General features: G+C 42.8%; 1 protein-coding gene across 3 annotated transcripts in view; it reads right to left on the reverse strand.

Moving 5' to 3' along the window:
* Nucleotides 1-668: 668 nt before the first annotated feature.
* LOC111849430 (NACHT, LRR and PYD domains-containing protein 12-like) overlaps nt 669-12,951 on the reverse strand; it is a 43,354-nt gene continuing 31,071 nt past the window's right edge. For all 3 annotated transcript variants that reach the window (XM_072704144.1, XM_072704143.1, XM_072704145.1), the window contains 8 exons: nt 10,529-10,702; nt 9,665-9,838; nt 8,976-9,194; nt 8,606-8,779; nt 7,989-8,162; nt 7,391-7,564; nt 7,234-7,280; nt 669-1,489 (listed from right to left, as the gene is read on the reverse strand). In XM_072704144.1, the coding sequence (XP_072560245.1) occupies nt 954-1,489; nt 7,234-7,280; nt 7,391-7,564; nt 7,989-8,162; nt 8,606-8,779; nt 8,976-9,194; nt 9,665-9,838; nt 10,529-10,702 (1,672 nt within the window). In that variant the 3' untranslated portion in view covers nt 669-953. The remainder of the gene's footprint in view (nt 1,490-7,233; nt 7,281-7,390; nt 7,565-7,988; nt 8,163-8,605; nt 8,780-8,975; nt 9,195-9,664; nt 9,839-10,528; nt 10,703-12,951) is intronic.

The following is a 12,951-nucleotide window of genomic DNA, read 5'->3' on the forward strand; positions in this document are numbered from 1 at the left end:
GACGTGACTCAGGCTTGAACCACTACTTTTTCCAAAAGATACCAAGCAACCCTTAATGAGGCCTTACAGTAAAGCACCAGGATCTTCACAGACCAACAACCCAACTGGGCTCCTATACAAACACAAGCCAGACCCAATCCTGCTTAGCATCACACAGACTGCAAGGTCCAAACTGCAGGTACCATGGTTGCTGACAATTCAGTACAGTGTTTCACTGAGAATGTGAGCTGGCAGAGGATCAGGTTCAGGCGATGAGGAGCAGACGAGGGAGCAGACGAGAGGCACCTGGGATCATCCACACGAGGGCTGTAATGAGAGGCAGGGTTAAACGAGGAACAGGTGAGGCTCGTTAGCGCCACACAACAGGGAACAAAGGGGAACAGGCATGCAGGGCATGACAGTATGTTTTTAATGTGATTTATTGTTTTTATGTTTCCAGCTCTACAGATGTTTTTTGCTTTCTCAGTTGTCTGCAGTTAAACGGTTATTATATATGCCGATTTAGTCTACAAGTGCATTATGCTCAGTTGTAGTATTAAAGTGAATTTTAAGCATTGTGTAAGCAGGCTGTAAGCAGGAGGAAGAGCGATTAATAACACCAGTACCATCTGTTTAATTATGTTACTCTGCTATGCTTTGGGTACCGATGAATCCGGACATTAACAGGATAGAGTAGAAGGCCTTTATTGTCATTGTAGAGAGGAAAATACAATATATACAAAAATATATAAAATGTACATACATAGGGGAGCGGGTTACCTTATCTCCCCCCCCCCCCCCCCAAAAGGATTACATTTCGGTATATTTCAGTCAAAGAGAAAAAGCTGTTTAACATCAGCCACACTTCAGAGTAAAAAGGGTTATACATGTAAAAAATCAGAGATTTACCATGGAGAAGCATCAACACATCACATTGAGACAGAGTAAAAATTATTCCTCCGGCGTGCAGTGAGCTATCCCAGCATGCACCACGACACTAAGCACTTTGGATAATAAACCGCAAACCCTGGATAGAGGGGCTCAGTGAATGAGGAGGTGAATCTGTGCAGGAGGGTCAGTCCATCAGAGGAGACTCTGTAGAAGGACAGAGCACCAGCCCCCCAGTCCAGATACACTCCTACTCTGCGGGAGCCTGAGGGCCGTATGGGTATGGGAGTCTGTTCATTCTTGTGCCAGACAGAGTAACTGCGAGGATCACCGCGCAAACTCCATGACTTGTCATTGGCTCCAAGCAGACAATCAGCACTCCATCCTTTCCTCCTGATTCCTTTGTACGTCACTCCTATTTCAGCTCTATCTCCATCCCACTCAGCTTCCCAGTAACAGCGGCCAGTCAGACTCTCTCTGCACAGAACTTGGGGCCAGCGGTCAAATCTCTCTGGATGTTCAGCATATGGCTTCACTGCCCCCCATGTCACCTTCCTGTTCCCCTCTGACAGAGACAGGCCTCTGTGTGCTGTGTTGGGGTCCAGTGTCAGCTGGCAGGAGTCTGTAAGCAGGAGGAAGAGCGATTAATACCATCAGGCAGACCAGCATCTCCGCCATTTAATCACTGTCACACCTCACACACAGACACAGAACTCGCCCCGATACACATTTTATCCCCAATATACTCCTGTAGCCCCCGCGCTGTGTGAGAGACGCAGCGCTGACAGACTCGCTTGGGACCGCAATGCACTTTAGTCTGTGTTTTATTTTGCTGTACAACAGGAAAACAGCAGAGCTTCCCCTGATGAAACGGGAATTCAGGTCTGTTTAATACCTCAGAAAATGTCGGCTGGCGGCGGGAAGAGCCGACAAAATGCTGCGCGCTAAACTAACAGGCTTAATTAGGGTAAATAAAATTACAGAGCAACGACATTCATCAGACATACTCACCACAAACATATTTACCACAAAATTGGACACCAGAGATTAATTCTAAAAGTGAGTGTTTTTACTTTAAAATATGAACGTCCTTCAAACCGATTTGGGCACAAACTTCCTCCCAGCAGCGATAACCACAGATTGAGCAGAGGCCGGTATCACCGCCGGTTAGGGGGAGAGTACGGGTGCCGTCTTAGGACAATACTAATCAATCTCAAAAAGGAAACGCATACACTCACCACATGCGCAAAAAGAAGAAATGCAGAGGATTTTTTTTGTATGAAATTCATTTAAAGACAGCTATATCAGAACTTATTTTTTTTGTTTCAAATCAGTCACAAAAAAATACCCAATGCAACATTTTGAAATTAAATTTACAAACACCACTAAAGACCCACCCTCCCCACCCACATGTCCCTATACATTAAAAAAACACTGACACACAATAGGTATATAATGTATATAGGTATACTGTAGAGTGTATCCTACTATCAGTAGTATGATGACTTAATGGCTCTATTGGCGTGTTTACTTGTGGTAAAAAATGAGACAAAGTAATCATTGTATATATAGTGTGACCTATTTTGCACACCGGTCATTGTTAATAATGTTTTAAATAGCCAAAGGAACCCATATGGGCTTCTTTGTAAAGATCTTGCATTTACACATTGACACCAGTAGAGTGGCTTGTCTGCTATTCAACTTTCTGTATTTTGTTAAACAGATGCTTCAGTTGTCAGGCAGGAGCAGCTTTTCATATGACGATGTACCATTTCCCAGCTTTTCCCTTAGAATCTGTAAGACTGGGTTTAAGGGAGAAGAGGAAAGAGCCGCCTGCGTTATAAAGGCATCAGCTGGGGAGGGGGCAAATATCTCCTCTTCAATTTTAACCCCCGCAGGGGCCTTGTGTTCCGGCAGGAAACTTTTTGATAGCTGTCAGAACGAAAATGAGCAGTGATACCAATCTATCCTGGGGAGGGAAAGTCCCCCACTATCCCTGGCAGCATCATTTAGTGCAATTATACAGGATTTTGTTCTCTTGCCGTATGGATGTTTCAGCACATTTATTTTATTCCTTTAAAAGTTGTGTGGGAAGGGTGAGGGGGGGCATATGAGCTATGTAGTTTACTTTGAGTATTATTATCGTATTAATTAAATTAATCCTGCCTAATAAAGTTATTTTCAGTTTCCTCTAATTGAGTAGCATGTTCTCAACATCTTGTATAACAGGCTGGAGATTAGCTTGCACAATTTCTCTAATGTCTGGTATAAGTTTAATACCCGATGAGATCCATTTGAACAGCCATTACTAAGTGTCTGTGGGCAGCTGTGTGATACAGACATTACTGCAGGCTTAGTCCAATTTATTTTATAGCCTGAAATTGTCACGCCCCGCTCCGTACGATCCCGATGTGTGCCACGCCCCCCTCATTACCTCGTGTTCTTCCCTGATGGATCTCACCTGTTGCTCGTTTCCCTCAACTTGTCTAGTGTATTTAGTCCTTGTCAGAGTCAGTCATCCCCAGATCGGTCATTGTTATGTTACGTGTCGTTGCTTCCTGATTAAACGTCCTGTTTCCCCGAACCTCCGGCTCCGTGCGCCTGCTTACCCGCTCGCTCACCCGTGAAACGTGACAGAAATATGTGAAAATCTATCAATCAAGCAACATCTCTGGGACTGCGGGTCACGTGACATCAACAGTATGTTGTAATTTATGTTCCGGCTGCCCGGCTAGAACACCTTTCATTTTTATATTATTTCATATAGCAACGGCTCAAGGGGTGATAGCAAAAATAAGGGGGGAGAAGCCTTGCTTTGTGCCTCTTTGTAACCGAAATGGATCCCGGCCAGCGATCCCCCAGGCAGACACACAGTCCAGTCCCACCCTCTGGAAGTGGCCATCCATCTGCCGCAGCCAGGTGATACGTGGGCGTCCCTGTCATCCATGTCTGGAGCGAACTCAAAAATATTTTAAATCTGGAGTCACTTCATCTCTCAATGTTTTTAAAAACCTTTTAAAATCAACTCTTACAGAACAGTGCCATTGTTTTTAATTTGGTGCCCTCATGTTTATTTTTCATTATGTTTTTTTATTAAGTGTGATGTTATTGATTTTTAGCCTGTGTGTTAGGCTATGATGTTTGTGAGACTTGTGTTCTTGTAGTTGTTTGTTTCATAGTTTTTATTGTATGTGGTTGTATGTCCATTGTCTTAGTATTTTTGAGAGACTTGTATTTTGTAGTTATATGCTTCATTGTCTTTAGTGTACTTGGCAGTATTTCTATTGTCTTTAGTGTACTTGTAACTAGCCGCCACTCTTGGCCAGGACTCCCTGGAAGAAAAATTATTGTAACTCAATGGGACCTTCCTGGTTAAATAAAAAAATAAATAAATCCCCTTGGCCTGGTCCAGCTGCTTGGGTCCTCAGCAATGAGGATCCTGCGAGCCGGATCACCCTCAAGAAAACGCACCACATGGCCGTAGTGCCGTAACTGACGCTCCCTAACAATGCAGGTAATGTGCCTTATTTGGGACTCCTCTAGCAACCGCTCATTCGACACAAAGTCAAACCAGCGGTACCCAAGGATTCTCCAAAGAGACACAGTACTGAAGGAGTCCAGTCTTCGTCTCAGCTCACTGGATAGCGTCCATGTCTCACAGTCATACAGCAAGACAGGGAGGACCAGGACTCTAAAGACTTGGACCTTCATTCTCTTGCAAAGATATCGGGAGCGCCACACACCCCTTTTCCAGCGACCTCATGACCCCCTGTGCTCTTCCCATCCGTCTGCTGACTTCATAGGAAGAGTCACCAGAGACATGAATGTCGCTGCTGAGGTAAATCTCTTAACAAGGTTGATATTCTCCCTGCAGACAGACACACTACTGATGGCTGTGCCCAAGAAGTCATTAAATGCCTGGATCTTGGTCTTTATCCAGAACACCTGCAATCCCAGACACTCAGACTCCTCACTCAGTCTCTCGAGAGCCATGATCCAAGCCTCCATTGACTCAGCTAAGATCACAGCATCGTCAGCAAAGTCAAGATCAGTAAATCTTTCTTCATCAACAGATGCCCCATAGCTGCTGGACCCCAACACCCAGTCCATACAAGCATTGAACAGATTAGGAGCAAGAACACACCCTTGGTGAACCCCAGAATCAACTGGGAAGAACGCAGAGGTTCTCCCTCCACTCTGCACAGCACTCACAGTAACAGTGTACAGGCCGGCCATGATGTCCTGCAACTTCGAGGGGATCCCGCAAAGTCTCATGATGTCCGACAGGGCAACTCGATCAACTGAGTCGAACGCTTTACGAAAATCGACAAAGGCTGCAAAGAATCTCTGCCAATATTCGCGCTTGCGCTCGATGAGAACTCTCAGTGCAAGGATACGGTCGATGGTAGACTTCTTAGGCGTAAAACCAGACTGCTCCGGTCACTGACAGACAAGCAAGTGTTAACAGATCCTGTTAAGGATGACCCTAACAAGTACCTTACCCAGCACTGAAAGCTGTGTTATCCCCCTGTAGTTGCCACAATCCAGACGATCACCCTTCCCTTTCCAGATAGGGACTACAAGTCCTGTTTTCCAGTCAGTTGGGATGGCGCCTGACTCCCAAATGGAAGCAAAGATTGCCTGTAATTCCAGGAGGACAGCCTTACCACCAGCCTGGAGAAGTTCACCCCGGACACCACAGATCCCTGCAGCCTTCCCTACCCCCAGCCGATTCACCACCCATGCAATCTCAATGAGATTGGGTGTTTCACAGCTGATCGGAGGGTCAGCTTCGACAACCGTGGACCCAGAGATGTCCAACATCCTAGCCGGAGGGTCAGCTTAGAGAACAACAACTCTAAACACAAACATGCAAATCCATCTACACAAAGCACTAAAAACATGCACATCACTGTAATTGCAAGAATACAATCATAATGCAGATGGTGTTGTGCAAGTTCACACTCAACAAGAACTAGCTCAAAGTTCAGCTGACACAGATTAAATTGATTTAGTTCACAAAATACAGAATCTTGAACTAAGTTCACAGTCCCAAAAATGAACTAGTTCACGTTCATGACTTCCGATTTTGAATCCAAAGTGAAACTATTTATTGATCAGCAATTAAAATATCACAAGCTTCACCTACCATTAGAAAGCTCTTGGAGTCTACTCTATTAATATAAACAAATCATGAGTATGACTACCAACACACTGGAGCGCATCAACGCTGATCAGGACAAGGACCCCGCGAGAAGATCAAGATTATCAGGAAATAATTTTCCAAGACCCAATTCTGACACATCGTCAATGGTGGAGGAAATACTGAAGCAATTTACTGAAGTAAAATTATAAATAGACAATGTACTGTAGTAAAAGCTGAAGTACACCATTGGCCTTTCTACTTAAGTAAAAGGAAATACTTGATTGTAAATGTATTTAAAATATTAAAGTAAAAGTACTTGTAGTTCCTGATGCAGCAGTATAACATTGCATTAAGTATGTGTAGTGCACGTATATTTCGCTAAATACAGAAGTTCAGGCAAGATAGTGTTGTATTTTCCAATGTAAGCATTCAAAACATAAAATGCTCGTTATTCATAAATGCTTCAGAAATATATTCCATTGTGGAAACTGAAGTTAGGTTTACAAATTAAACAGCTACAATGATTAATGCTTATAAGTACATCTGAGCTGAGCACATGCTCTCAGCCAGACAGTTCAGTAATAGCTCTAACCCTGATATATGTGTGTAGGGCTGTGCGATATGACGATGTATGTCATGTGATGATAGACAAACGTCTATCATTTCATATTTGTCATTTATCTTGTTGTGTTGCAAATCACACTCTAATACATGGCACGGATGCAAGCAGAAAATTTGCATGAAAGCCCCAACTGTCACTGCCCGATCTGCGGCTGTCATCGTCCGATTAAAAAAAGAAAACAGTATAATGTAAAATGGAAAGCGACGTGAAGCAGAAATGAAGTACAGTAGAAAGTATAAATATCTGCTGTAAGTAAAAGTCAAGAGTCCATGGCAAAATCTACTTAAGACCAGATATGTGAAAAATGTACTTAAGTACAGTACTGAAGTAACTCTACTTTGTTACTTTCCACCACTGGACACTGTAATACATCAAATTTCATATCAACATATAAAATCTGGTGCGTGAGCGTCGGTCACTGTTGCCAGAGTGAACAATGCTCACATTCATGATCATTAACTGCAAACTGATGTGTTCAGTCCACCGTCCACCAAAAATATAAGTGCCTTCATTGAATAGCACTCGTGTAGCGCATGCATGCACAACACTAAATGGAGAATTAATTGCATTCGTTCAAAAAAAAAAATCATAAACTTACATTTCTGTACGCCCGGTCTGTTCTGGCACTCTCCACTGTGGTCCACACTATAGGAGAAGCAGAATGACATAATACAGGTATAACCATTTATTTAATTATTGTATCTGTCTCACATACATGTGTCTGTAGCAGGAACAGGCACACACTCTGTACTCACTTCAGCTTCTCCAGTTTACAGCTGCGAACCTCCAGTAGAGCAGAGAGCAGCTTCACTCCAGAGTCTCCTGGGTGATTGTAGCTCAGATCCAGCTCTCTCAGGTGTGAGGGGTTTGACCTCAGAGCTGAAGCCAGAGAAGAACAGCCTTCTTCTGTGATTCTACAACCTGACAGCCTGCAGAGAGACAGAAAAACTTTCAAATAAAGAAGATCACCTCACCATTACATACATTGCATAACATTTAAGTAAATGTGACTACTTTCATATTTACAATTTACAACTATTTTCAATAAACAGTTCACAGTGCAGAACACCTAGTAATACTGACCTCAGATTCTCCAGTTTACAATGTGGAATTCCCAGTAATACTAACCTCAGTCTTTCCAGTTTACAGTGTGGAATACAACGAAATACTGACCTCAGATTCTCCAGTTTACAGTGTGCAGTACCTAGTAATACTGACCTCAGATTCTCCAGTTTACAGTGTGGAATACCCAGTAATACTGACCTCAGTATCTCCAGTTTACAGTGTGGAATGCCCAGTAATACTAACCTCAGTATCTCCAGTATACAGTGTGGAATAACCAGTAATACTGACCTTAGTATCTCCAGTTTACAGTGTGAATCCCCCAGCCCAGCAGAGAGCAGCTTCACTCCTGAATCCTCCAATTCATTGTCACTCAGGTCCAGCTCTATCAGGAGTGAGGGGATTGATCTGAGAGCTGAAGCCAGCGCCTCACAGCATTTCTCTCCAAGTTCACATCGGTTCACCCTTAGGAAAATTAAACACTCATAAAACCACTTTTTACACTGGTAAACTGTATGTGGAATGCAACTGAGGAGAATAGAGGTCATGGCGCAACAGATTTTTTTAAAACGCTGAATTTACTAAGAAACATTCAAACTATCGTCCTGGTTTTGACTGGTGCCCATTATATTGTTATCCATGGTATAAGTTAAAGTTTTGTTTTTAAATCCTATTAACTAACCAACACAAATCTTTTGCATTTATTAAGAATGAATGGCTGTTTCCTGTTTCATTACTTGCTTGTTTCTAACCTGGACTGAGTGCTGATAAGTTTGTGGGATATAAGGAAGTAGGACAAGAAAAAATAAGCTGTTTGTGTTTGATTATTATGTCACTGCTGAAATGCATTCTGGGATTTCTTGATGCCCACTTTCTTTTTTTTTGGAAAATGGTTATTCCGTACTCACTTCAGCTTCTCCAGTTTACAGCTGGGATCTTCCAGTTGAGCAGAGAGCAGCTTCACTCCTGAGTCTCCTGGGTGATTGTAGCTCAGATCCAGCTCTCTCAGGTGTGAGGGGTTTGACCTCAGAAATGAAGCCAGGGAAGAACAGCCTTCTTCTGTGACTCTACAGCCTGACAGCCTGCAGAGAGACAGAAAAAAGATCTCAAATAAATAAGATCACCTCATCATTATAAGCATAACATTTAAGTAAATGTGACTACTTTCACATTAACAATACAACTACTTTCAATAATTACAGTTTACAGTGCAGAACAACTAGTAATACTGACCTCAGATTCTCCAGTTTACAGTGTGGAATATCCAGTAATACTGACCTCAGTATCTCCAGTTTACAGTGTGGAATACCAAGTAGTACTGACCTCAGTATCTCCAGTTTACATTGTGAATCCCCCAGCCCAGCAGAGAGCAGCTTCACTCCTGAATCATGCAGGTCATTGTCACTCAGGTCCAGCTCTCTCAGGGGTGAAGAGTTTGATCTGAGAGCTGAAGCCAGTACCTCACAGTATTCCTCTCTGAGTTCACACTGGTCCAACCTTAGGAAAATTAAACACTCATAAAACCACTTTTTACAGTGGTGCACTGCATATTAAATGCAACTGATGAGAATAGAGGTCATGATGGAACAGATTTTTTTAAACACTGAATTTACTAAGAAACATTCTAACAATCATCCTGGTTTTGACTGGTGCCCATTATATTGTTATCCATGGTACATGTTAAAGTCAAGATGTTTAATTGCAATATTACCATCCGTTTCTATTTAAAATCCTATTAACTAACAAACACAAATCGTTTGCATGTATTAAGAATGAATGGCTGTTTCCTGTTTAACTACTTGCTTGTTTCTAACCTGGACTGAGTGCTGATAAGTTTGTGGGATATAAGGAAGTAGGACAAGAAAAAATAAGCTGTTTGTGTTTGATTATGTTGTCATTGCTGAAATGCATTCTGGGTTTCTTGATGCCCAGTTTATTTTTTTGGAAAATGGTTATTCCGTACTCACTTCAGCTTCTCTAGTTTACAGCTGGGATCTTCCAGTTGAGCAGAGAGCAGCTTCACTCCTGAGTCTCCTGGGTGATTGTAGCTCAGGTCCAGCTCTCTCAGGTGTGATGGGTTTGACCTCAGAGCTGAAGCCAGGGAAGAACAGCCTTGTTCTGTGACTCGACAGCCTGACAGCCTGCAGAGAGACAGAAAAAACACTCCGATAAATAAGATCACCTCACCATTACAAGTATAACATTTAAGTAAATGTGACTACTTTCATATTTATAATACAACTACTTTCAATAATTAAAGTTTACAATGTGTAAAACCCAGTAATACTGTCCTCAGTATCTCCGGTTTATAGCATGGAAAATGCAGTAATACTGTCCTCCATATCTCCAGTTTACAGTGTGAAATAGACTGTAAAACTGACCTCCGTATTTCCAGTTTACAGTGTGGAATACCCAGTAAAACTGACCTCCGTATCTCCCGTTTGCAGTGTGGAATACCCAGTAATACCGACCTCAGTATATCCAGTTTACAGTATGGAATACCCAGTAATACTGTCCTCAGTATCTCCAGTTTACAGTGTGGAATACCCAGTAATATTGACCTCAGAATCTCCAGTATACAGTGTGGAATACCCAGTAATACTGACCTCAGTATCTCCGGTTTATAGCATGGAAAATGCAGTAATACTGTCCTCCATATCTCCAGTTTACAGTGTGAAATAGACTGTAATACTGACCTCTGTATCTCCAGTTTACAGTGTGAAATACCCAGTAATACTGACCTTAGTATCTCCAGTTTACAGTGTGAAATAGACTGTAATACTGACCTCTGTATCTCCAGTTTACAGTGTGAAATACCCAGTAATACTGACCTTAGTATCTCCAGTTTACAGTGGGAATCTCGCAGTCCAGCAGAGAGCAACTTCACTCCCGAATCCTGCAGATCATTGTCACTCAGGTCCAGCTTTCTCAGGTGTGACGAGTTTGATCTGAGAGCTGAACCCAGCGCCTCACAGCATTGCTCTGTGAGATCACAGCTGTCCAGCCTGGAAAAGAAATCACATTAAGACAGAGACATACACAATCTATACCCCAGTAATGGTACTGATATACAGTCAGGACCATAAATATTTGGACACGGACACAAGTTTTACTATTTTACCTGTTTACTGAAATATATTCTAATTGAAGTTATACAATGGGCATGGACATAAAGTGCAGACTCTCAGATTTCATTTTAGGGTATCCACATTCAAACTGGATGAAGGGTTTAGGAGTTTCAGCTCGTTAACATGTTCCACCCTCTTTTTAAAGGGGCCAAAAGTAATTGGACAATTCACTTAAAATCTATTTCATGGACAGGTATGGGCAATTCCTTCATTCTTTCATTATCAATTTAGCAGATAAAAGCCCTGGAGTTGATTTGAGGTGTTTTGTTTGCATTTGGAAAATTGAGGTATGAACATACAACACGTGGTCAAAGGAACTCAGTATGCAGAAAAAAAACAGAAAAAAACAATTTGAGAAATTGTCACAACATTAAGAGTGGCAAAATCCACAGTTTGGTACATCCTGAGAAAGAAAGAAAGCATTGCTGAACTCAGCAACGCAAAAAAGGCCTGGACGTCCACGGACGACAACAGTGGTGGATGATCGCAGAATCATTTCCATGATGAAGAGTAGCCCCTTCGGTAACAGCCAATCAAGTGAACAACACTCTCCAGGAGGTAGACGTATCAATATCCAAGTCTACCATAAAGAGAAGACTGCATGAAAGCAAATACAGAGGGTTCACTGCAAGATGCAAGCCACTCATAAGCCTTGAGAATAGAAAGGCTAGACTGGACTTTGCAAAAAAACATCTAAAACAGCCAGCACAGTTCTGGAACAGCATTCTTTGGACAGATGACACAAAGATCAACCTGTATCAGAATGATGGAAAGAAAAAAGTATTGAGAAGGGCTGGAACAGCTTATGATTCAAAGAACACCACATCATCTGTAAAACATGGTGGAGGCAGTGTGATGGCTTGGGCGTGCATGGCTGCCAGTGGCACTGGGTCTTTCATGTTTCTTGATGATGTGACAGAATGGAAGCAGCCGAATGAATGCTGAGGTGTTCAGAGACAGCATGTCTGCTCAAATCCAGCCAAATGCAGCCAAATTGATTGGCGGCGTTTCATAATACAGATGGACAATGACCCAAAACACACAGCAAAAGCAACCCAGGACTTTATTAAAGCAAAGAAGTGGAATATTTTCGAACGCCCAAGTCAGTCACCTGATCTCAACCCCATTGAGCTTGAATTTCACTTGCTAAAGACTAAACTACAGACAGAAAGACCCTCAAACAAACAGCAACTGAAAGCTGCTGCAGTAAAGGCCTGGCAGAGCATTAAAAAGGAGGAAACCCAGCGTCTGGTCATGTCCATGAGTTCAACACTTCAGGCAGTCATTGCCTGCTAAGGGTTTTCAACTAAGTATTAGAATTGAACATTTTATTTGCAGTTCTATTAATTTGTCCAATTACTTATGAGCCCCTGAAAGGAGGGGATTGTGTAGAAAAATTACTTTAGTTCCCCACATTTTTATGGAATGTTTTTCTTCTACCCACTGAATTAAAGCTGAAAGTCTGTACTTCAACTGCATCTGACTTATTTTAAAATTTATTGTGGTAATGTACAGAACTTAAAAATTGAAAAACTTTGTCTCTGTCCAAATATTTATGGTCCTGACTGTATAATGTCAAAAGAAACATCCATCCATCCATCCATCTCCTACCGCTTTTCCGGGTCGGGTCGCAGAGGCAGCAGCCTAAGCAGGGAAACCCAGACTTCCCTCTCCCCGGCCACTTTGTCCAGCTCCTCTGAGGGAATCCCGAGACGTTCCCAGGCCAGCCGAGAGACATAGTCCCTCCAGCGTGTCCTGGGTCTTCCCCAGGGCCTCCTCCCAGTGGGACATGCCCGGAACACCTCACCAGGGAGGCGTCCAGGAGGCATCCTGACCAGATGCCCGAGCCACCTCATCTGGCTCCTCTCGATGCGGAGGAACAGCAGCTCTACTCTGAGTCCCTTCCGAATGACAGAGCTCCTCACTCTATCTCTAAGGGAGAGCCCAGCCACTCTGCGGAGGAAACTCATTTCGGCCACTTGCATTTTTGCGACCTCATTCTTTCGGTCACTACCCACAGCTCATAATCATAGGTGAGAGTAGAAATGTAGATTGACTGGTAAATTGAGAGCTTTGCCTTTTGGCTCAGCTCCTTCTTCCCCATGACAGACGAATGCAGTGCCCGC

The sequence above is a fragment of the Paramormyrops kingsleyae genome, chromosome 21 (assembly GCF_048594095.1).
Source record: "Paramormyrops kingsleyae isolate MSU_618 chromosome 21, PKINGS_0.4, whole genome shotgun sequence".
NCBI lineage: Eukaryota > Metazoa > Chordata > Actinopteri > Osteoglossiformes > Mormyridae > Paramormyrops > Paramormyrops kingsleyae.